The 26,659-nt window shown below is 35.6% G+C and overlaps 1 protein-coding gene across 1 annotated transcript; it reads right to left on the bottom strand.

Annotated features, from left to right (window-relative positions):
• Nucleotides 1–209: 209 nt before the first annotated feature.
• LOC129889201 (ankyrin repeat-containing protein BDA1-like) lies at nt 210–10,797 on the bottom strand. The gene is made up of 2 exons (XM_055964398.1): nt 10,026–10,797; nt 210–1,164 (listed from the first exon to the last, which is right to left on the bottom strand). The coding sequence occupies exons 1-2, from the start codon at nt 10,602–10,604 to the stop codon at nt 361–363; spliced, it is 1,383 nt and encodes a 460-aa protein (XP_055820373.1). The 5' UTR covers nt 10,605–10,797; the 3' UTR covers nt 210–360.
• Between the last annotated feature and the right edge of the window lie 15,862 nt (nt 10,798–26,659).

Below are 26,659 nucleotides of genomic sequence, written 5' to 3'. Positions count from 1 at the left end.
AATTTTTTATATATATATATATTTATGGATAGGCTAATATTTAGCTAGAATTATGGGATTGGCAATTTTTAAAGTAAAGAAAAACATTATCTATTATTCTAATCATGATTAGGACCTTGATTTAGATAATTAAATTTTAATTATGACATGTGACTTTTATCCAAATTTGAGAAAATAAAGAGAATGGGTAATGGAGAGGAGCAAAGGTATATAGGAATCTATGCCTAAGTATAATTTGAATTTTGAATGACAAAGACAACCCATTATTGAATCACTAGTTCAACAGGCATTTAAACCCATTATTGCAAATACATAGGCTAGCTAGTTAAAATTCCTTTATCATAGTTTAACTGCATTTTGTCAAACACTAAGATGAACCAAATTTATAGATTTTCTTGTCTCGAATTTTCGTGATTGTTTCTTCTTTCTCATCACCCATTTATAGGCCAAACGAATTGTGTTTCCGAGCAAAAGTAATGCCATTACAGAGCACCACACAGTAACACCAACTTCAATAACCTGACCAAGTTGTTCTCTATCCTTCTTAGGCGTGACGATGTATATTGATATGCCATAAGTCAGTGCTACTGACGTGACTGTCAACCACATGATAACCATCAAACCCCACATGAAGAACTTTTTCCTGAAGGGCAATCCACTTATCAGCAGCAGTATTGTGCTAAGAGAAGCCACAAACGCTGTCGTGTTGACACGGATAAAGTATCTATAGGATTTTGGATGACTATATGCCATTATTGCTTCCCCTGCTTTGTGTGCTATTTGTAGGGAGTTTCCTTGAGAATTCCCTTCCTTATTGTCTTGCCAGACACCTCCTGGAGGGTTCATTCCTGCTTGAAATGCCATAGTTGCAATAAGCGATGCCACCACCATTATTGCATCACGTTTCCTTGAAAGCCAATCACCTGACATGTCATGCTTTTGGGCTAAAGCAACTTGAGAATTAGGAAATTTGGCAACACTTTGAGTGTTGGATGATGAAATCATCTCCTTGGCTCTTAAACCTCCAGCTTCGCGGAGACTCTCTCCAATTTGAAGATCATTCACGTCTCTCCAGCTATGTGTTAAAATGTCTAGTGCTGTGTTCCCATTGTCATTCTTTAGGTTCACCTCAATTTTATTATTCCTTAGCAGATATTTAACAGTCTGCAAGTGTTAACATGAAACATTAACTCTTTTGATATATCAAGTAAATGTTTTAAAAATTCCTATGCTAGCCATCAAGATGTCTGATCTTTAAACAGATAAATTATGTGCAAACACTTAAATAGTCTTTTCTTTAGAAAAATCAACACATCTTCAAGTAACACGTCAATTTTAGACGGGTTAGATTATGACTTGTTTGTTGACTTCATTCAACAAGTTTAACCCGTTATGACACATCAAATTATTGGGTTAAAATAGTGTAATCCGACAAGTTAACTTGTAATCCAGGAAAAAACAAACCAAAATTTGAGATTGAGATGTAAATTAGATGAACTCAAGCTAATAATTCAAGAAAATACATTATGTAACGATCCGAACTGTCATTAATTTCTATTAAAAAGAAATCTAAAAGAATCTGGCTTGACTGGGTCACCCTATCCCGCTAGAGCGGGATGGTCCCACCCCGGCGGCGCCGTCAGAGAGGGAATATGGCCGCCAGAGAGGGAGGTCGTGGGACAGAACTTAAGTCGCGAATTTTTTATTTTTCCCACTTCTCCTAGGTGTGAGTTAGAGTCGAAGGTTTCTGCAAAACCCTCCAAAAAGGCTGCTCTTGAAGGAAGAAGAGGAGGGGAGGGAATCTCAGCTTTTAGAAGGCTTCAACCTGTGGAATTCAATCTGGTCTTGCCCGTGAAACATCTGGAACCAAAGCTTTCAGCAGTGTTATCTCTCCGTGAATGCTTAACGCCTAGGTAGGCTAGATTTTTCTAATTGATTAGTTGTAAATTTGTTCTCATGCATTCTATATTGTAGTTGACAAGAGATTTCATGCCTAGCCCTTCGGACGCATAGTTTGGATGGCTAAATGTATTGTTACTGTTGTTTATGATAGAAATGTACCATGTGGGTATGATTATCCTGACTAGTGATGATAGTCTAGTTCTTCATTGATAACTGTAATACTGCTTATTGATAGGATTGATGGTTCTATGTGAATTATCTGAGTAATGTGAATCATGAAGTAAGGGAAAGAAGTAATTGATCTAGTATTGATAAATCTCTTGAATGAACCTATTAATTATCTGTGGTTATAGGTTATGGTTGGTCTATATCATAAAGAGACTCTCAATAGTAATTGAGTAAGGTTATGACATTTTCTATGTATGTAATTGTTGTGGTGGAATGGTTGATATGTTGTTCTAATGGATCTACAATCCCAGGACTGTGAAATCCATAATCTTGAACTTGCTCTACCAAAAGTAATGCCTTAAATAAAGAAGACTTGATGAAATATTGTTAATGAAGGAAAATATAGAATGTAACGAATGAAATGACTATTGTGAACAATTACATGCAATGAACCTATTACTTGATTGTGCAAGTATGTGAACTATTTATTTTGGACTGTGATTGTGGTTGTGATTGTGATGTTGGATCGGGTGTCACGTACCCACACATATATTGGATCGGGTGTCACATACCCACACATATATTAGATCGGGTGTCACGCTTTGATACATATATGATTTGGGTATGGGTTCCATGAGAGAACTAACGTGTGACTATCATTTGTGAATTGATCTTGACTATATGTGTGATGATAAAGAAAGTGATCAGATTATGACTGAGCATGCCCATCCTGTGTAATAACTGATATGAAAGGACCGAAGGTCTTAGTGTTATCATGTTGATTGTTATAATTAAGATTTACCTTGTGAAACTGTACATTTCTCCTGAAATGATAAATTGATAATCTGTTCATGTATATGCCTGATTTGATTATGTTATGGGTGCTAGATACATCTATATAGTAGGTATGAGGTTGTGGGTACAGTGGAAATTAGTCAGCATGTTGTTAAGGAAGATTAATGACTTAAAGTCAGTTATTGTTGATATCATATAGGCACATGGGTTAAAAAGAGGATTGGAAGGTTTTTGGAGATTTTGTCTCCGGGCAGGCCACCCTGGCGAGAGGAATTCCGCGGTGGCGAGGCCGCTAGAGAGGGATAGGTCCTTCCATGGCGGGACAATAGCAGTTAGGAGGTGAGCTTTAGTCCCCCTAATATTGTCCTCTTACAAGCGAGATGTTAATTATCCTAAGGCCATGTGATGGTATGAAACTAAATATAGTAGACGGATTAGATGGAGTTAGTACTGGCCCGTAGGTTGAAAACTTCTCTATATGATAAAAGGGCTAGGTCTTGATATGTATTAGAATTGGCAGCGGACAACCTAGAAAGGATGAAAGTTAGGCTTGAACGACTCTAATGAGGTTAATGAGAATGATAAGAGTTTTGCATAAGGTTTGGCAGTGAATCTCTTAAGAGCATGTTTTCTTCTTGTCGATTTTTTTATATTATGTAGTGGGTATCGGGTTGACCGATGATACCTACGAGTATGTGTTGTTTGTACTGATACTACTCTTGCTATGCCAATTGACATAGTCTGATTATAGGGTCAGTGATGTTTCATAGGTGAAGACGAAGATGAGTTTTCAACAGCTTCTACTCTTCATTTCTTATGGTGGGAGCTGTGTCTTACTTTCATTTATACTCTGTATTTTTAGAAGCTCTTATACCTGTTTAAACTAGTATCATGGGGGGTATTAAGTATTTCTTCTAATAAACCTTAGAGTTTTAAAAATTCAATTTTGTATGCATTCCTAACTCTTTTAGGACCTATAATGGTATTTTGTTAAACTTCCGCATGATATTTTGTAAGAGTTCTCCTATCTAGGTGTTAGAATAGGTGTCCACACAACCCGATGGGATGGATCATGACACATTACCATTCATATTCATTTTTTCTCAAAAAGAAAATAACAAAGGAGGGGTAAGTTTAGTCATTTTTTTACGAGTTTGAGTTATGACCCAACCTTTCCAGCCATCTTGAGTCTAAGAGCCTGTATATATTAACTTATTTTAAATATTTTTTAAATTAAAATAAATTTTAAATATTTTTATGATGTTTAGGTGAAATGACAAAAATAAGTTAAAATATAAGACTTTTGACTTATATTTGAATTTATTAGGAAGTGGATATTCCACTAACTTCCTTTTTTCTTTCTTTCTGTCCCTTTCCCACTTTCTTTTCCCCTTATTTTCCTCGTATATGTCCCCTCAACTTGCTATATTCTCTTCCTGCAGTGGATATAAAAGGCCATTGCTATTATGCATATGAAAACATAGAAACAAAAACAAGAAAATCAATTGTACTCTCTCTAAATTCTCTTACTCTCCTTTTCTTTATTAATTATCGAGTTAGTTAATTTATAACACGTTATCAGCACGAAGCTCTGCTATTTATTCAAGGTAACAAAAGTGATAAGAGTTTTATTTAAATTTATTTTCATAAAATGACAAATATTTAAAAAATTGAATTTACTGCTCTTGATATCTCTGGAAAAGGCTACTCATCATCGTCACTTGATGCCGAAATTCATTTAGAATCAATGGGTCTGGCAGACACCATTAAAGATGACAATATGGCATCCAATCAAGACCGTGCTAAAGCCATGATATTTCTCCGTCACCATCTTGACGAAGGGCTAAAATTATAATATCTCACATTAAAAGACCCCCTTAAATTGTGGAAAATTTTTAAAAAAAGATATGACCACCTGAAGTTGGTCATGCTTCCACAAGCTCGTTATGATTGGCTAAATATGAGATTAATGGATTTTAAAAATATAACTGAATATAATTCTACTCTATTTAGAATTATAGCTCAGTTAAATTTATACGGAGAAGAAATCACTAAGCAAGATAAACTTGAAAAAACATACTTTACATTTCCACCCGCGAATATGCTCTTGCAGCAGCAATATCGCGAAAAAGAATTTAAAACATATTCTGAATTACTTTCTCACCTTCTTATTGCTGAAAGACATAATGAACTATTAATGAAAAATCATGATAGTCGTCCAGTTGGTTCTTTGCCACTCCCTGAAGTGAATCAGACAAATTCTAACTAACGAGAAAGAGGCCATGGCCCCATTCGTGGTCGTGGTCGTGGTCAAAAAAGGAATTTTAATCATGATACTCGGCTGGCACTGAGAAATGATCAGCAATATAAAAGGCAGGGTAAAAAGCCAGAAGCTTTACCAAAGAATAATTCAAAAAGTGTATGTCATAGATGTGGAGGTGTGGGACACTGGTCGTGGACTTGTTGATCTTCAAAACTCTGGTTCAGCTATATCAGGCATCATTAAAGAGGACAGAAAATAATTCAGAGACAAATTTTATCTCTGAAGATAATATTGAGCTCATGCATTTGGATGTAGTTGATTTCTTTAATTTTTCAGATGAAAATATGAATATTGATAGGACAAATAATATGTAAATATTTTTCTTTTTATCTGTATTAAATATGATGTTTGTATTTTTCTAGTCAATATAAATAAATAAAATCTATGTAATGTACCATGAGTTAATACTTATTTTATTTTTTATTGAAGAAAATATGGAAATGCCTTAAATTTTTATTTGGATCAATGACCAATCACGAGGATATTTATGTAATTGATAGTGGAACAACTCATGCTATATTTAAAGACGGAAAATATTTTTCTAACTTGATAAGAAGAAAAGCAAATGTTACTACAATTTCTGGTAATTCAAAAATGATAGAAGGCTCCGGAAGAGCTACTATAATTCTGCCTAAGGGGACAAAAAATATTATAGAAGATGCATTATTTTTTTCTAAATCCCCAAGAAACTTGTTAAGTTTTAAAGATATCCGCAGAAATAGATATCATGTTGAGACACTAAATGAAATGAATATTGAATATCTTGGTATAACCAAGAGTGTTTCAAGCCAGAAATATATTTTGGAAAAATTACCAACTTTGTCATCTGGCCTATATTATGTAAAAATTAGTGCAATTGAAGCACATATTATCGTAAACCAGAAGTTTACTGATCTAAATACATTTGTGCTATGGCATGATCAAATAGGTCATCCTGGATCAATAATGATGAGACGAATTCTTGAAAATTCAACTAGACATCCGTTAAAGAACCAAAAGATTCTTATAAATGATGAATTTTCATGTGCTGCTTGTTATCAAGGCAAATTAATTGCCAGACCATCGACCTTGAAGGTTGGCATCGAATCTCCTGGGTTTTTAGAGCGTATAAAGGGAGATATAGGTGGACCTATTCATCCACCTAGTGGATTGTTTAGATATTTTATAGTCCTAATAGATGCATCATTTAGATGGTCTCATGTGTGCCTGTTATCATCTCGCAACCTGGCATTTGCGAAATTGTTAGCACAAATAATAAGATTGAGAGTGCAATTCTCAGATTATCCAATTAAGGTCATTCGCCTTGATAATGCTGGAGAATTTACATTCCAAGCATTTAATGATTATTGTTTATCAATTGGGATAAAAATTAAACATCCTGTTGCTCATGTTCATACTCAAAATGGCCTTCCAGAGTCATTTACAAAGCACCTACAATTGATAGCAAGACCTCTACTAATGAAAACAAAATTGCCAATTACTGTTTGGGGTCATGCTATCTTACATGCAGCAGCACTTGTACGTCTCAGACCGACACATTATAATAAAGACTCTCCGTCGCAATTAGTATTTGGTCATGAACCAAATATAGCCCATTTAAGAATTTTTTGTTTTGCGGTATACGTGCCTGTAGCACCACCACAACGTACAAAAATGAGCTCTCAACGAAGGTTGGATATATATGTTGGGTTTGACTCACCCTCCATAATTCGATACATTGAACCGTTGACTAGAGACTTATTCACTGCTCGATTTGCAGATTATCGTTTTGATGAAATAATTTTCCCGCCATTAGGGAGAGAGAAAAAGGAACTCGAAAAAGAAAAAGAAATTGCGTGGAAAGTTTCATCACTATCACATTTTAATCCACGTACCCGCACATGTGAACAGGAGGTCCAGAAGATCATCCACTTGCAGAAAATAGCAAATCAAATGCCAGATGCATTTACTGATTTGAAACGGATAACTAAGTCACATATCCCTACAGTGAATGTACCTATCCGGATTGATGTCCCAAAAGGACCATCTACAAGTATCATAGCTTCTGAATCCTAAACACGCCAGAAGCGGGATAGACCGTTGGGTTCAAAGGATAAAAATCCTAGAAAGAAAAGCGTGAGAAATAATAAAGATGATACTACAATAGAACCTTCTGAAGAAGGTCAAGATTTGAGTAATCCTGATATTCCTGAAGAAATCAGTGAATTCGAGACTCAAGTGAATGAAGAACTTTCAATAAATTCTTTCGGTGATGAGATAAATTTAGATCGATCTAAAATTACGATTGATAATATTTTTGCATATAATGTTACACTTAACTTCATGCAAGATAGTGAAAGTGTTGAGCCTAAATCCGTTGAAGAATGTCGACGTAGATGTGATTGGCTAGAATGGCAAAAGGATTTTCAATCAGAATTAGACTCATTTGCTAAACGGGAGGTTTTTGGACCTGTAGTCCAAACCCCTGAAGGTGTAAAACCAGTTGGCTATAAATGGATTTTTGTTAGAAAATGAAATGAGAGAAATGAAATTGTAAGATATAAGGCACGCCTTGTTGCACAAGGATTCTCTCAAAGATCGGGAGTCAACTATGAAGAAATATATTCACCTGTTATGGATGGAATACCATTTCGATATCTCATCAGTTTAGCTGTACATAAAAATCTTGAAATATACCTAATGGATGTAGTTACAGCTTACCTTTATGATTCACTTGATAATGAAATTTACATGAAAATCTCAGAAGGATTAAAATTGCCTGAAGCATGTAATAAATCTCGAGAGATGTACTCAATAAAACTGCAAAGATCATTATATGGTCTGAAATAATTAGGGCGCATGTGGTATAATCGTCTAAGTGAGTACTTAATAAATGAAGGCTATATTAATGGTGTTATTTGTCCATGTGTTTTTATTAAGAAAATGAAATCAGAGTTTATCATACTCGTCGTTTATGTTGATTACATAAATCTCATTGGAATCCCTTTGGAATCCCTGAAGAGGTCCAAAAGGCAATTGAATATCTAAAGAAAGAATTTGAAATGAAAGACCTTGAAAAGACAAAACTTTGTCTAGGTTTGCAAATTGAACATTTAGCAGACGAGGTTTTTGTTCATCAATCTGCCTACACTGAGAAAATCTTAAAAAGATTTTACATGGACAAAGCACATCCATTAAGTACTCCAATGGTTGTTTGATCACTTGAAGTGGAAAAGAATCCATTTTGACCTTCAGAAGAGGGTGAAGAAATTCTTTGTCGTGAAGTACCATATCTCAGTGCTATTGGTGCACTTATGTACCTTGATAACGCAACTAGGCTTGATATAACATTCTTTGTCAATTTGCTGGCAAGTTATAGTTCATCCCCAACGCGAATGCATTGGAATGGTATCAAACATATTTTGCGATACCTAAAGGGTACTATTGATATGGGTTTGTTTTATACTAACAAAGGTTGCACAGACCTTATTGGTTATGCAGATGCAAGTTATTTATCAGATTCACATAAAGCTCGATCTCAGACAGGCTATCTGTTTACACACGGAGGGACTGCTATATCATGGCGATCTACAAAGCAGTCCATTGTTGCTACTTCTTCAAATCATGCTGAAATAATAGCAATTCATGAAGCAAGTAGAGAATGTGTGTGGTTGAGATCGATGATACAGTTCATCAAAGAAAGATGCGGTCTGGAAAATGATGTTAAAGAATCCACAATTATATTTGAAGACAATGTCGCGTGCATAGCTCAATTGAAAGGTGACTTCATAAAAGGAGACAGAACGAAACATATTTCACCAAAATTATTCTTCACACATGATCTTCAGAAGAATGGCAATATTGATGTACAACAAATTCGTTCAAGTGATAATCTTGCAGATTTATTCACAAAGGCATTATCAACATCAACTTTTGAGAAATTAAAATATAAAGTTGAATTGCATCGTCTCCAAAATATCAAATGAAGTTTTCATCAGGGGGAGTAAAATACGCGCTGCACTCTTTTTCCCTTAACCATGGTTTTGTCCCACTGAGTTTTCCTGGTAAGGTTTTTAATGAGACAGCAATCAAGGCGTATTACCAGATGTGTGTACTCTTTTCCTTCATTAGGCATTTTTCCCACTGTTTTTTAGTAAGGTCTTAACGAGGCACACAACATCTATGATGTTCAGAATAACTATGTAAATTATTTCTTGTAATTTTTTTTAGGCACATTACATGTGGACATCCAAGGGGGAGTATTAGGAAGTGAATATTCCACTAACTTCCTTTTTCCTTTCTTTCTGTCCCTTTCCCACTTTCTTTTCCCCTTATTTTCCTCGTATATGTCCCCTCAACTTGCTATATTCTCTTTCTGCAGTGGCTATAAAAGGCCACTGCTATTATGCATATGAAAACATAGAAACGAAAACAAGAAAATCAATTCTACTCTCTCTAAATTCTCTTACTCTCCTTTTCTTTATTAATTGTCGAGTTAGTTAATTTATAACAGAATTGACTTTTTAAAAATAGATACAAGCTAAAAACTATAAGTCACACTTAACTTTTAGCTTTTTAGTATTTTTTTAAACCTTTTTAGCATAAAAGTAATTATTTAAAAATTATTTTTTATATTTTCGAGATACAATAAAAATAAAAAAAGAACTTAAAAATCAAAAAACACAATCTAAACACTTTCTAAGTCAAGCAATTTTAACCAAAAGTAAACTCGGGTGGTTTTGGATCATGAGCGTATCAAATTTGACCCATGTGCCTGTATCAGTTTCTTCTTCTCAAGTGAATCGAAACACTGTCTAGATTAACTAGTAAATTTGTTTAGGCAAGGTCAAGAACTTACGTCAATTTGCTTATGAGCAACAGCCAAATGTAGAATGGTATATCCATCTCCATCTTTCGCATTCAAGAGTTTATCATCTGATATCATGATTTCCATCAGCAGATTCAGAGCCTCCAACTGATTATAATGTTTCACACACAAATGCAGAACGTTTTCACCGCGATCAGTCGTCTGCAGAGCTGCAAGATGAGTCGCTCGAACCAGTTCTTTAATAACCTCAACTCGACCTTTGATTACTGCAAGATGAAGAGGATTTCTACCTTGGCGATCACGAACCAGACACATTTCAGGATTCACTACCAACAACTCCCTAACAATTTCAAGGTACCCTTTTATTGAAGCAACATGAAGGGCAGAGGATTTTCGGAAATCCAGTTCAGCAGCAAGCAGGGGATTTCGAGACAGAATGAATTTCACAAACTCAATGTGTCCCCGCATAGCTGCTATGTGTAAAGGAGTTTCATTAAAGCAAGTTAAGGTAAGTCTATCAAGAATCAGACCATCCTGTTGAAGTAATTCATGTAAAGTTATTACATCTCCTTCAGCTGCAGCTTCATAGAGTCTCTTCTCAATTTCCATCTTAATTTCTTTATTCCAATCTTTGGCTTTATCGCCTACAACCTTGCAAATGAGATTTATTTAATTAATAGTAGAGCTATATCTGTAGTTTAAATTAGTTGGAGGTTCTTATGGAGCTTAGTCAACGTTCAGAGATAACAAGACAAATGACTTATTGAGAGAAAAAGAAGTGAAGACTTTGAACAAGTCTTCTCTACTTCGGAGAGAGAGAGAGAGAGAGAGAGGAAGTTTAAAGCAAACAACTAAGGGATGGGCCATTAGCGGAAACATTCAGACAGAGTGACATCTGCTCATTTTAATTTTGGGAATAGAGGGTGATGTAACTCATCATTCAATTTTATTATTTAGAACACATGTACAACTCGTTAAAAAATAAATAGCATATATTTCTATTGTATAATACAAAATACCCAAATAATTTTTTAAAGTTGACATAAGTAGAAAATTAATTTTTGTTTTTTTGCATTAAAATAAAATTCAAGTTTAGAGGTATATTTGATTTTTTTTAAAAAATAATTCAACGACTATTTTGAATTTATTTTTTTTGATCATCAAGTTTATTTTTTCACTTATTTTATTGTAAAAACTACCAAAGATGGCCAAATTTTTTTTCACAAATACAAAAATAAATTACAATATGATCACATAAATACTACTTTTAAATTTTTATTATTTTTTCTTTTTCATTTCATTCACACTTAATTTTTATTTCTTATATTTTTACCCAATAGAATGACAGCAAAAATTAAAATAAGAACGAAAAACTCACATAATAATAAGCAATTAAATCTATAAAAGAGATATTTAAGACTCAAATTAGCCATCAAACTTTATGTCACCGAAGAAGGAACCTCAATTTTCACCTTGAATTTGCGTAATATTAGGAGTATATGTGAGATATTTTTTTAATGGAAGTATATCAAATCCTTTTCTCTTTATTTTTTTTACCATAATTATGGGATCGAGTTTGTAAATTTACTTTTCAATTTTGGTAATGAAATGATTAGCTTTTACCATAGTTAAGGGATAGATTTTTATAAATTTAGATTTTAATATTGGTAATGAAATGATTAACTTTAACCATAGTTGAGGAACAAAAGTTTGTAAATTGGGTTTTCAATTCTGGTAAGTAAATGATTAACTTTAACCATAGTTAAGGGACAGATTTTGTAAATTTGGTTTTCAATTCTGGTAAGTAAATGATTAACTTTAACCATAGTTAAGTGACATATTTTGTAATTTTAGTCTCCAATTTTGGTAAGAGAGTGATTGACTTTAACCATAATTAAGAGAGAGATTTTGTAAATTTAGTCTCCAATTTTGATAACGAAATGATTGACATCCAACCAAAATAATTTTAAACCTTGTTTGAAGTTCTAAATATCCAACAACATGTAAGAAAATAATTGGGATTAATTCTCGGAAAATTTATTAAAAAGTTGTTTGAAATTCTAATTTTATTAATAATTAATTTAGGTCAATCATACAAGACTTTAATCTTCTTAGGTTAAAACTTGATGCTTCCTTTTTGCGTTGTCATCCGCATTATTGTTCACCAAACAAAGAGAAAGGAACCTTGACTTGTGTGTTTCTTGAGGAGGAGTTACTGGTGAAGGACAATAATATTGATACTTCCAAAGCACAATATGTTTGGATAGACTTTTAAAAAATTGTTTATCTATCTATATTATTATAAAAATATGAATATAAATATTGATTGATCAAAATATCTACTAAAAGTTTATTTACTTATTTGTTCTTTTAAGTTAAAGTTTTTTCTATCTAAAAAATTATTAATGAGTATAAATGTAATTTTGTATTAGAACTAAACAAAATATATTTCTATTAGGACTAATTTTATTATAGGATACATATTACCCTATTAATACTAGAAGCTTAACATTAAATCTATTTCAAGTAAATTATAAGTAGGAGATTTCTACGCGCTTAATAATATTTGTCGATCAAAATATCCATTAAATATTGAATGATTTTTATATCCTTAAGGAGTAAATATTTAATAGTTATTACTTTAATTAATTTGAAAGTCCTACATATATGCATAATAATTAAATAATAATTATTTAAAGAAAATAGTAAATGATAATTTTATCTATTGTAGAAAAATAGTAAATGATAATTTTATCCATCATGGAGTATTTCAATAAAGGCAATGTTCAATCAACAATTTAATGAGATGTAACCTTCCGTATTAACCTTTTTTTCAAAATTCAAGATGATTCAAGACCCAACTCCTGAATTCTGGATCGGATCTGGGTGGAGTCTCAATTTGAGTGTTGGATCCCAAGTCAGAATCGAGGTAAGTTTTTGGGGTGTCAGGGTTGGATCCTGACTAAGGTGTCAAAATGGGGTTTTCGTGTCGGGTGTCGGAGTTGAATTTTAGATCGAGAGTCAAGAGTCGAGGTTAGGTCCTAGATCAAGTATCAGAGTGCGTCCTTAATCAATCGTCGGGGTCGAGTGTCGGGATTAGATCCCAATTTAAAATTTGAATCTCGTGATCGAATCCTGATTCGAAAGTCGAGTTCCAAATTAAAAATTGGAGTTCGGTCCTATGTCGGAAGTTGGGATCAGGTCCTATGTCATATCCGGGGTCAGATCCCAATTCGCAAGTCAGATCCAAGGTTTAATGTCTGGGTTTTGGAGACCCACGTTCTACCGAACGCTGATCGTTCGCGAGTCGAACTCGCTCTCTTTTTTTTCCCCAGTTCCTGTACGTGGAATGATTTTTTCAGTGAGTAAAGTAGTCTGGGGGAAAGATAAGCCCTACCCGGATCTTGAGTCAAAAGTTGGGCCGGGTTAGGAGTCTGAAGTTAGGGTCGGCCTCGTGTCGAATGTTAGAGTCGAGTGGGGTCAGATCCGGGTTCAAAAGTTAGTTGCAGAGTAGAATCTCAAGTCAAAAGTCAAATCTGGATTCAGAATTCGGTTTGGATCCTACATCGGGAGTTGGTGTTGGAAGTGTGATTCTGAATCAGTGTCTGATGTCAGCTGTCGAGGTCGAATTTTGAATCGGGTCCAGAGTCAAATATCGAGATCGGATCTCAAGTTAGAAGTCAAATCTCAGGTTGAGTCCTGGAATAAGTGTTGGATTAGAAAATGGATCGGGAGTCAGGGTCAAATATTGATTAGGACGTAGATTCCCAATTCAGGTGTTGGGTCTCAAGGTCGGATGTCGAGGTCGAGTTCCTCGTCGATGTCGGGATGAGACTCCGAATTAGTCATCAAACTTCTTTTTTGTATGATAATTGGTAGGACGTTCGTAGACACTAGTTATTATAAAATCATGAAAATAAATGTTGATTGACCAAAATATCCATTAAAAGTTGATTTACTTATTTGCCCTTTTAAGTTACCTCCATTTTAAAAATTAGTAATGGATATAAATATAATTTTGTACTAGGACTAAACAAACCATATTTTTATTTGGACTAAGTTTATTATAAGATAAATATTATCCTATTAATATGAGGATCTTAATATTAAATCTATTTCAAATAAACTATGATCAAGGAATTTCTACATGTTTAATAATACTGGCCGACCAAAATATCCATTAAATATTGAATGACTTTTATATCCTTAAGGAGTAAATATTTAATAGTTATAACTTAAATTAATTTCAAAGTCCTACATGTTTACATAATAATTAAATAAAAATTATTTAAAGAAAATAATAAATGATAATTTTATCTATTGTACAAAGATAGTAAATGATAATTTTATCTATTATAGAGTCTTTCAATATAGACAATGTTCAATCAACAATTCAATGAGACACAACCTTCCATCATTAACCTTTTTTTCTAAATTTAAGATGATTCGAGACCTAACCCTTGGATCCCGAGTAGGATCGGGGTTAGATCTCAATTTGAGTGTCGGATCCCGAGTCAGAAATCAAGGTAAGATTTTGGTGTGTCAGGATTGAGTCATGAGTTAGGTGTCAAGGTAGAATTTCATGTCGGGTGTCAGAATTGCATTTTAGATTGAGAGTCGAGGTTGGGTCCCACATCAAGTATCAGAGTGGGTCCTTGATCTATCGTCGGGGTCGAGTATTAGGATTAAATTCAGGTTCAAAAGTTGAATCTTGTGATTGGATCCAGATTTAGAAGTCGAGTCCTAAATCAAAAGTTGGAGTCGGGTCCTATTTCGAAAGTCGGGATCAAGTCCTAAGTCAGATTTAGGGTCAAATTAGTTTGCAAGTCAGATCCAGAGTCTGATATCGGGGTTGGATCTCGAGTCATAATTTGGGGTCGGTCTCGTGTCGAATGTTAGAGTAGGGTGTGTTCAAATTATGATTCAAAAGTTGGGTGCAGGGTTGAATCTCAGGTCAAAATTCGAGTCCTGATCAAGTTGGGAGTTGGTGTCGAAAGTGCAGTCCGGAATCAATGTCGGGTATCATGTGTTTAGGTCGAATGTCGGGGTCAAATTTTGAGTTAAATCTAGAGTCGAATATCGAGATTGGATCTTAATTCAGAAGTCAAGTCTCGGGTCGAGTCCTGAGATAAGTATTGTATCGGGAAATGGGTCGAGAGTGTAACATCCCTGAAATCCTTAGCCCAAACTAACTCTTAACCGATCTGAAAATCGCACTAGGCAAGGACCACAAGACTAACCATGGCCCGTATTCTGCTTCACAGTCTGTGGAGAGGTCCTGTAAAATGGACAGAAGTCAGGAGAGAAGTTCACGAGAGGGACCACGACTCGTGGTGAGCACCACAGACCATAGGCCCTTCCGTGGAGTTGGCCCCCCCATGACTCCCAAGTCTGGGTCCAATCATGATCGAGTATCATGAGCCGTAATGGGGTTCACGGACCGTAAAGGGGTTCATGAAGATGAACCCTTGAACCTTTGGGATGGCTTGACTTTATGAGAACCTTCACGACTGTAGTAACCACCACAGACCGTGGTGGCCTTCGTGAAGGTCAACAACCCCATTAGAGCCCAAGTCAAGGACCACGACCACTCACCACGGTGTCAAAGACCAAGGCCACTTACCACGGACTGTGGTGAGCTTCACGGACTGTGGTGGCCTTTCGTTTAGGTGCCCCAAATGGGTTTTAATTAAGGACATTTTGGTCTTTTTATACCTTTTTCCAATTAAACCCTACACGTTTAAGGACTAAAAATTAGTCCCTTATCATACCCAATTGGGTTTTTCCTCTCATTCTCACTTTGAACATTTGAGAGAAATGATTGGAGAAAAGAAAGAAAGATAGGGTTCAAGGTCTTTGAGTAATTTCTTCGAGTTTCAATCACATCCATGATCTTTCCAGGTATGTAAGACAGAACTAAAATATGGACTTTGTTCCTTCATGTACCCATGATCGTGATAGATTGATTGTGATTGGATTGGGTCCCCATAGTTATGTTTCTTGAGAATTTCTTTCCTAAACTTTATATGTTTGCTAATTATTGAGAAATTAATGCTTTTCTTCGAACTAGTTTCTTGAACAAATGATTTGAACTACCTGTTTCATAACTCTTAATAGCATGATTATGGATATTGGATGTATATGCTAAGAATTGAGTCTAGAGCCTCAAATTTGTGAATGTTTGATTGTGATTGAGATCTGAGCATATGATGATATTGTTGATGAACTTGATAGTTCTTTATATTTTCATAATTGTACCCAATTGAATGGTCTCAACTGAATGTTTTCATAAATGATTGTCTAAAACTTCTATTAAAATAAATGATTGGGAATGATTGGGAAATTGATTAGTTGAGAGGATTGATTGATAGAACAGATAAGTTGAAAAGAGTCCAAAAGAGACTTATTGATTTAGTATCCTACGAAAGTAAGGAGAACTCACCAATCAACTGAATACAAATAGATCCTCAATGATGCGCCTGTTGATGATCTCTAGTACCTTTTTCTGCATCATAAAATGATGCAGAACCAAATGAATGTCAGTACAATGCAATGTACGAGTATGTATATGTAACATTCCTCAAAATGCTCACAAGTTCCTTGAGAATGCCTTGGAAATAGGCCACTCACGTAATACATTATCCTTAATCTTTTTGGCAAATCTGAGTCCAGATTATCAATCAGGGGGTCAAAATCTGTAATAAAATAGTTTCGGTGGATTTTTAGGATCCGTATATCAAAAGAAAGTCTTTTAAAGAAATTGCGCAAAATATTGAGGTGTGCGGCATCTCTGTGTCGCGTACTTTCTCTCGTTTAGTGGAGTTTTTTCCTGAGTTAAAATCTAGCCAAAAATCCCATTCGCTCAAAATTGGCCTATCAGAAAACACCTCCGCGTCGCAGACCTGGTCAATTTTTTGTCCGAATTCAGTTTTTAAGTAAGGGCACTTTAGACTTTTCCCTAATTGTTAGTTAATGAACCTAGACGTGTTTAGGGCCTAATTCTACTCTATAAACTACCCTAAACCTCAAATTCTATTCATTCTTCTATAATTCACCTACTCAAATATTTCTCTTTCTACAAAAGACTCTCAAGAACTCCATTGAAGACTTTAAAGAAATTTACTCAAACTCTCCATCAAAACTCTCAAATTCTTTCAAATTCTTGGATCTTCTCACTTAAGGTATGTGGGTATTGATTCATGGATTCTTTCATCCATGAAGCCCAATCAATTTCTCAAATTTTCTATCAAATTAAAGTATGGTATTTTATGATCTCTATTCCAATTTCATGAATTATGATTCCAGTTATGATTATGAGTCCATTTTGATAGAATTGATGGTTATTGCATTGAATTGAAGAGATTTTCCATGTATTCTCCTATATTGATCTCTAGGGTTCATAATATAAATTATGAGTATTTTCAATTATACTTCCAAATGATATTAACTTTATGAATTATGTATGGGATGATAGAAACTATATGATCATGCATGTTTTTAAGTCAATTTCATGATTTTCAAGTCAATTGATTATTCATGTGAGTTTTACTCTAAATTCAAGTATGAATTGTGATCCAGAATCACAAGTATGTTCAAGCTATGAATTTCATGCAAGTTATGAAGTAAGGTGACTTAGGTCCATATATGGTGACCTAGGACCTAACTATATGAATTATGAAAATATAATTTTAATGATGAAAGGAAAATTCTCACATTATAAGTATGTTATAAAAATGAGCTATTCTATGATTTCAAACCTATGATCATGGCTATGATATATGTCATTATGATTTCTATGCTGTGTATATATTCCATGGTATTTGACTTAGCATTGAGTGGACTTGAGGTGGGGGCCCTACCAAAATCCCTAATAGCAACCTCATGTCTCTTAAACTACGTGCCACCATAGGTTTCCTTCATGTCCTAGCTATTGGATCCACATATAGCGTATATATGACCCGCCTAGTGGGGTAGAGTCTATCTTGGCAAGTAGATTCCCCTTTTTCTTCATTGTATGTGGAGACAATGAGATTTCATGTTATAGCTCGAATGGTCTTATTGTCGGTTATGGTTCCTATCCCACATATGTACAATCTCCTATGTATTTTCATGATCTCAATTATGCTTTTCAAATGCTTTGGTCATTATGATTTTCTCATAACTTTACTTATCTCATCTTATTATGTGTTTTACTTGACCAGTACATCCCATGATTTAAGTTGCATGTCATGCCCTCATACTTAGTACATTCAAAAGTACTAATATATATGTTTTGCCTACATTATCTCATAATGTAGGGGTTGTGGTTGAAGATCATATTCATCCACATGGCTAATTAAGCTTTTCCATCTAGCGGTGTTTGTGGTGAGTCCTCATTTATCTGAGACTAGTCATCGAGTTGATTATTATTTTCAAAGAATTTTGTTATGTTTCATATTGAGGGTGAGCTAGGGACATGTCTTAGCCCCCGCCCATGTTCATGAGTAGAGACATCTAGTTGGACAAATATTTTAAGTATATGTTGTCATGTGACATTCTTCGTTTATTATTCATAATTTAGTCTCTCTTATGATGTTTTGCTTTTTTACTTTATCTTATGTATGCTTATGATATGAACAAGAGGCTTGGTTGGATACCTTCGGGATTTCAATCGCTGTGTTACAACTAGGCCCTAGGTTGGGTCATGACAGTATAATGACAGAATGAAACATGGATATGGTAGAATAAACTCAACTCAAGTAACTCAATCAAGGGTAAAGAACTCAATCAGGATGTCAAAAGTCTGAAGCAAGAGTAAGATTTAGACAAAGACCAATCATAGCTATGAACCTGTCATTGGCACCACTTATAATGTTGATAGAGGGTTTATAGACTAGATTGTTGATGTTTTTAATTGGATTTGTTTTCATCTAGTTTCATTCATACTAGTCTTGTTGATTTGATTGATTAGAAAGATTGTTGGCCCTTGGCCTCATTTATGAGTAATATTCTTAATGATTTGAGTATTCCACTGATAGAATATGATTGAATAAATGTATGATTGGACTAAGTGGTTCTCACGAGGATTAGCAATAGTCTTTGAGTGCCGGCCACGTCTAGGGTACTCTTCTGGGGCGTGAAAAACTTGGTACTAGAAAATAAAGTTCAAGAGTCCTAGAATGTCTATAAAGTCATGTCTAGTAGAGTTTTGCTTATAGGTGTGTTGTGCACTACACTTATAATCAGGATGTTATAGGACATTAGAAATTGTTTCAGTTCTTCATATTCTGAGTTTGTGCGAAATAGTTTAACTCTAAAAGTTCCTTCTTAATTCGTGGTTACACGTTTGCATATAATTCTTCCAAAACGCACCTCTAGCCAAAGGAATGCCGCCAATACTAAGGTTTTGCAATCTGAGATGCCCCTACCATCTATAGTGAGAACTAGGGGTCGACTTATAAGGTCTACTGAGGAACCCTAAGAGCCTACTATCCAGCCAACTCCTACTTCAGAAGCTAAGTTCAGAGGTGCCATTACTATGTTCACCCAATAATTGTTGGCTAGAGAGGTAACCAGAGTTCACCGGCTTCCAGCTCTAGCTCTCAAAATCCGTCAGCTTTGGTGAGGATTCAAGACTTCTTGAGGATAAACCCACTAGTCTTCACGGGGTTCTAAGGTTGAGGAGGACCCGTAGAATTTCATTGATGAAATGTGGAAGATACTAAAAGCTATACATGCCACTGAGATTAAGGGGGTTGAGTTGGTTTCCTATCAGTTCAAGGATGTTGCTAATGTTTGGTATAACTAGTGGGAAGAAAGTAGAGGTGAGGATGCAGAGCCTGCTATTTAGAATGAGTTCGAGGGAGCATTCCTTGATCACTTCTTTCTCAAAAAATTGAGGGAAGCAAAAGTGGAAGAGTTTCTAAATTTGAAACAAGAGTGTTTGACAGTGAAGGAGTATAGTCTAAAGTTCATTCAACTGTCTAGATATGCTCCAAAGATGGTCCCAGATATGCGGTCTAAAATGAGGAGGTTTATCTCCGGACTGGGAAGATATATGTAGAAGGAGTGAAAAGCATCACTGTTGATTTCTGACATGGATATTTCTAGTTTGATGGTGTATGCTAAGCAGGTAGAGGATGATAAGAGGAAATACAAGGAAGAGCACTTGGGTAAGAAGACAAAATCAACTGGGCATGAGAATGAATAGAGGCAGAGTAAGGGCAATAAGTCCTTCTTAAAGAAAAGGTCTTCGAGATATGCTCCATCAGAAGCAAGTGCACCTGCGCCATATAACAAGTATGATCTGTAGGGATAGAGTCAACAGAGTTCCAGAGCCTAGGGTTCTCAATCCTAGGATAGTGTAGCTCAAGGTTTGAAGGGTAAGCCACCTTGTGGCAAGTACGATAAGCTTTATTTGGGAGAGTGCAGAGAGGGAAAGAATGGTTATTCTAAATGTGGCCAAGTGGGCCATTTTCAATGAGAGTGTCTAACATGGGGAAATCAAGACTAATATTTTACCACGGCACCACCGACTAGAGGAAATTAGAGAGGTACTACATTAGGTATGGGAGGAGGTTTAAACCGTCTATATGCCATAGGTAGTCGCCAAGATTAGGAGAACTCCTTAGATGTTGTAGTGGGTTTGATTCGAGTGTATACTCTTGATTTTTATGTTTTGATAGATCCAAGTGCCACGTTATCATTTGTATCTCCTATGTGGCTAGTAGATTTGATAGAACTTCTGCGTGTCTTCTTGAGCCTTTCAGTGTATTTACTCTTGTTGGTGAGTCTGTCCTAGTTGAGAGGGTCTATAGAGATTATGATATGTCTATCCATCACAAGGATACCATGGATGACTTAGTTGAGTTGGACATGGATGATTTTGATGTGATTCTTGGCATGGACTGGCTCTACGCTTATTATGCCTCTATTGATCGTAGAACTCAGATTGTTAAATTTAGTTTCCTGAATCAGCCTGTCTTAGAATGGAAGGGTAGTCTTGTTGCTTCTACGGGTAAATTTATCTCCTACCTTAGGGCCAAAAAGTTGATCTCTAAAGGGTGTATTTATCACATCATTAGAGTCAAAGATGATAGTGTTGACTCCCCTACTCTTGAGTTAGTTCCGATCGTAAATGAGTTTCCTAAAGATCTGCTTGGAGTCCCTCTCAATAAAGAGATAGAATCTAGGATCAATGTCCTTCCTGATATATAGCCTATTTCTACTCTGCCATATAGAATGGCTCCTGCTGAGTTAAAAGAACTGAAATAACAGCTGAAAGATCTCCTAGATAAGGGATTCATTAGGCCGATTATCTCACCTTAGGGCGCTCCTATCCTATGCATGCAAAATAAAGATGGGTCATTGAGAATGTGCATTGACTATCGTCAACTGAACAAGGTCACTATAAAGAACAAGTATCCCCTTTCTAGAATAGATGAATTGTTTGATCAACTTCAGAGTGCCACTTGCTTCTCAAAGATAGACCTCAAATCAAGTTACCACTAGTTCAAAGTGAGAGAATGTGACATCACAATGACTACTTTTCGAACCTGATATGGTCACTTCAAGTTTCTCGTTGTGTCCTTTGGTCTGACTAACGCTCCTGCAATAATTTTGGACTTGATGAACAGAATGTTCAAACAATATTTGGACATATTTGTGATTGTATTTATAGATGATATACTGATCTATTCGAGGCGTGAGAAGGAGCATGCTAATCATCTCAAAATTGTCCTTCAAACTCTTTAGGGGAAGGAATTATATGCTAAATTTTCCAAATGTGAGTTATGGCCTGCATCTGTGGCATTTGTAGGCCATATTATTTATGGAGGTGGTATATGAGTTGATTTGCAAAGAATTGAAGTAGTTAAGAACTAGCCAAGTCCCCATATCCTCGACTGACATAAGGAGTTTCTTGGGTTTGGCTGACTATTATCATAGATATGTTGAAGGGTTCTCATCTATATCTTCGCTATTGACTAAGATAACTCAAAATGGCTAATTTCCAATGGTTAGATGCTTGCGAGAAGAATTTTTAAGAATTAAAAATAAGGTTGACTACTGCTCTAGTGCTATCCTTTCTCGAGGGAACAGATGGTTTTGTTATCTATTGTGATGCATCCAGAGTTGGATTGGGTTGTTTGTTAATGCAGAAGGGAAATGTCATTGTTTATGCTTCTAGACAACTTAAGATTAATGAGAGGAACTACCTGACTCTCGACCTTGAGTTGGAAGCCGCTATATTCGCTCAAGATTTGGCATCACTATCTCTATGGCATGCATGTGGATGTATTTATACACCACGAGAGCCTATAATTTGTGTTTACTTAGAAGGAGATGAACTTGAGGCAGAGGAGATGACTTGAGTTGCTCAAAGATTATAATATAAGCATCCTCTACTGGCCGGTAAAGCTAATATTGTTGCTGATGCTCTAAGTAGGTTATCTGTGGGGAGCACTGCCCATGTAGAAGAGGGAAAGAAAGTGTTGGCCAAATAGGTGCATAGGCTCACATATTTAGGATTTCAACTTATTGACTCAATTGATGGTGGTACCATTATTTGGAATGGGACTGAATCATCTCTAGTTACAGATGTGCAAGAAAAGCAAGATCAATATCTCATTCTTTTCCAACTAAAAGATAATGTTCACAAACAGACGATAGTGGTTGTTTCAAAAGGGAGAGATGGAGTTTTGAGGTATCAAGAGAGATTGTGTATTCCAAGTGTTGATGGCATTTGAAAGAGGATCGTGGAAGAGGCCCATACTCTAGGTATTCCATCCATCCAGGTTCTATAATGATGTACCATGACTTGAGAGAAGTATATATTTTGGAGTGGAATGAAGAGGAATATAACAGAGTTTGTATCAAAGTGCCTGAACTACCAATAAGTCAAAGTTGAGCACCAAAGGCCTTGTTGAGTGGCTCAAAATATTGAAATTCTAGAATAGAAGTAGGAGATGATAAATATGGACTTCATTATAGGTCTATCATGATCCAGTATTCAACATAACTCTATTTAGGTAATTATAGATAAGATGAACAAATTAGCCCACTTCTTTCTCGTTAATACTATAAACACTGCAAAGGATTATGCCAAAATATACCTTTGATAGATTATCAGACTATATGGAGTTCCTTTGTCTATCAGCTCAGATAGGGGAGCTCAAAGATCTTGGACGTGGTACTAATGCATGAACTTGGTTACTGATTTTACCGGTTTGTTGGGGTTAAGAGTGAACCTGAGTACTGCTTTCCGTTCGCAAATAGATGGCCAAGCAGAGTGTACAATTCAGACTTTGGAGGGTATGTTGAGAGCCTGTGTCATTGACCTTTTCAAAGGTAATTGGGATGATCATTTACCACTTATTGAGTTTGCATAGAATAATAACTTCCATTCGAGCATTCAAATGGCTTCTTATGAATCTCTGTATGAGAGGAGCTATAGATCACCAATTGGGTGGTTTAAAATTGGTGAAACTGAGTTGATTGGACCATATTTGGTTCATCAAGCAATGAAGAAAGTGAAGATCATCCAGGAGAGGTTGAAAACTGCTCACAGTTGCCAAAAATTATAACTGATGTTAGGAGGAGAGATTTAGAGTTCAAAGTACATGATTAGGTATACTTGAATGTTTTACCCATGAAGGGTGTGATGAGATTTAGAAATAAAAGGAAGCTTAGTCTCCGCTATATTGATCCTTATCAAATTGTAAAGAGGGTTGGCAACGTAGCCTATGAATTGGAGTTGCCCCTAAAGCTACTAGCTATTCATCCCATGCTTTACATATCTATGCTTAAGAAGTGTTTGGAAGATTCTTCACTTGTTGTCCCAATTGAAAGTATTGGGGTGAAAGAGAGTTTGAGTTATGAAGAGATTTTGGTTCATATTCTTGATTGGCAAGTTCACAAATTGAGAACAAAGGAGGTAGAATCCATCAAAGTTCTATGGCGAAATTAGTTTATTGAAGAGGCTACATGGGACACGGAAGAGGATATGAAATCTAGATACCCGCATCTATTCGTTCCTCCTAATGATGATATTGAGGGTAATATTTCTTTCTCTAACCTTTGAGTTGATGTTGATCTTGAGTTTGAGTATTTGATATGCATTCTTGAGTCAGAGTAGTGATTGTGTGAATGTTTGAGTGTTTGGTTCTTGATTTGCATTTGTGTCTTGAGAGAGTTCCTATCTTGGCCATTATTTGAGGATGAATGATTCCAAGGGGGAGATATGGTAACATTCCTGAAGTCCTTTGCCTAAAATAACTTTGAAACAATCTGAATATCACACTAGGCAAGGACCACAAGACCGACCACAGTCCGTATTCCGCTTTATGGTCTGTTGAGAGGTCCCGTGAAAAGAACAAAAGTCAGGAGAGAAGTTCATGAGAGGGACCACGACTTGTGGTGATCACCACGGACCATAGTCCCTTCCGTTAAGTTGACCCCCCAAGACTCCCAAGTCTGGTGATGATCACGATCGAGTATCACGAGCCGTAATGGGATTCATAGAATGTGAAGGGGTCCGTAAAGATGAACCCCCTGAACCTTTGGGATGGTTTGACTTCACGAGAGCCTTCATGTCCTATAGTGAACACTATAGACCGTGGTGTCCTCCTTGAAGGTCAACCACCCTTATTAGAGTCCAAGTCAAGGACTAATCCACTCACCATGGACCATAATGAGCTTCACAGGCTGTGGTGGCGTTACGTGAAGTTGCCCGAATCAGTTTTAATGAAGGGCATTCTGATCTTTTTCCACCTTTTTCCAACTGAACCCTACATATTTAAGGACTAAAAATCAGTCCCTTATCATACCCAATAGGGTTTTCTCTCTCATTCTTACTTAGAACATTTAAGAGAAGCTATTATAGAAAAGAAAAAAAGCTAGGGTTTAAGGTCTTCGAGCAATTTCTTCGAACTTAGATCATTCCCTTGATCTTTCCAAGTATGTAAGGATGAACTAAAATATGGACTTTGTTCCTCTATGTATCCATGATCGTGATAGATTGATGGTTATTGGATTGGGTCCCCATGATTATGTTTCTTGAGAATTTCTTTCTTAAACTTTATATGTTTACTGATTATTGAGAAATTAATGCATTTCTTCGTACTAGGTTCTTGAACAAATAATTTGAACTACCTATTTCATAAGTCCTAATAGCATGATTATGGATATTGGATGTATATGCTAAGAATTGAGTCTAGAGCCTCGAATTTGTGAATGTTTGATTGTGATTGAGATGTGAGCATGATGATATTGTTGATGAACTTGATAGTCCATTATATTTTCATAAATGAACCCAATTGAATGGTCTTAACTGAATGTTTTCATAAATAATTGTTTAAAACTTCTCTTAAAATAAATGATTGGAATGATTGGGAAATTGATTAGTTGAGAGAATTGATTTGATAGAACAGATGAGTTGGAAAGAGTCCAAAAGAGACTTATTGATTTGGTTTGATTTGGATTGATTGTCTTATGCGCTTTGAGTCTTAGGAGGAGTATCAACATCAAATTGGGTAAGATTAAGTAATAACTCGATCCCAATAACCAGGTCACCAAACATAGGAGAGGATTGAACCATTAAGTCGGGTGTTTCCTAAATTATTGTTCTGACATAATAGGATTTGATTGGTTTCGGATCCATGATTGTTGTACTATCACTAACTCATAAGTGATTGTTGTTGGATAAAAGAAACTCCCATATAGGTCTTAATAGTACTCTGATTGGATTGGATTGTATATGATTGGTCTATCTCTAAATCTTACTCTTGCTTTAGACTTTTGACATCCTAATTGAGTTCTTTACCCTTGATTGAGTTACTTGAGTTGAGTTTATTCTAACTTATGCATGTTTCATTCTGCCATTTTATATACTTGTACATTCCATGTACTGACGTCTATTTGGGACTATATTATTTTATGATGTAGCGACAGGTACTAGAGATCATCAATAGACACATCATTGAAGATCTATTCATGTTCAGCTGAATTGTGAGTCCTCCTTGCTTTCAAAGGATACAACATTCATCTTTCTAGCTTTTGAGTTTAGTTGTCTTCATTTGATTTGAGGTAGCCATGAATCTATTATTGACACCATTTAGACTGTTGATGGAGGCTTCATAGACTAGATTATTGATGTTATTGATTGGATTTATATTCGGTTAGTTTCATTCATACTAGTCTTGTTGATTTGATTGATTAGAAAGACTATTGGACCTTGGCCTCATTTATGAGTAGTATTCTTAATGATTTGAGTGTTCTGCTGATAGAATGTGATTAAATGAATGTGTGATTGGACTAAGTGGTTCGCTTGAGGACCAACGATTATCTTCGAGTGCCGTCCACGTCTAGGGTACTCTTCCGGGGCATGATAGGGAGTCAGGGTCAAGTCTTGGTTCAGAAGTAGAGTCCTGATTCAGGTGTCGGGTGTTGAGGTCGGATGTCGGGGTCGAGTTCTAAGTTCGGTGTTGGGATGGGACTCTAATTAGTCATCAGAGTTCTTTTTTGTATGATAATTGATCGGGAGTATCATGAAAAACACGTTCATAGACACTAGTCAATTAATAAAAGTGTATTTTATGAAAATAACTTTTATAATATTAAAAAGAAACGGTTTATGTTTGATTAAATTCATTCTAAAAACATACTTTTTTAGTATTTGATAAACTGAT

This window comes from Solanum dulcamara, chromosome 5 (genome assembly GCF_947179165.1).
Source record: "Solanum dulcamara chromosome 5, daSolDulc1.2, whole genome shotgun sequence".
Lineage (NCBI taxonomy): Eukaryota > Viridiplantae > Streptophyta > Magnoliopsida > Solanales > Solanaceae > Solanum > Solanum dulcamara.
Note: the sequence above shows the minus strand (reverse complement) of the source record. Positions and strands in the feature narration are given on the sequence as shown.

Coding starts and splice junctions, on each gene's coding strand:
- LOC129889201 (XM_055964398.1), bottom strand. CDS start 10,604: ATGGAAATTGAGAAGAGACTCTATGAAGCTGCAGCTGAAGGAGATGTA. Junction 1,165..10,025: donor TTGCTCATAAGCAAATTGAC/GTAAGTTCTTGA, acceptor TAACACTTGCAG/ACTGTTAAATATCTGCTAAG.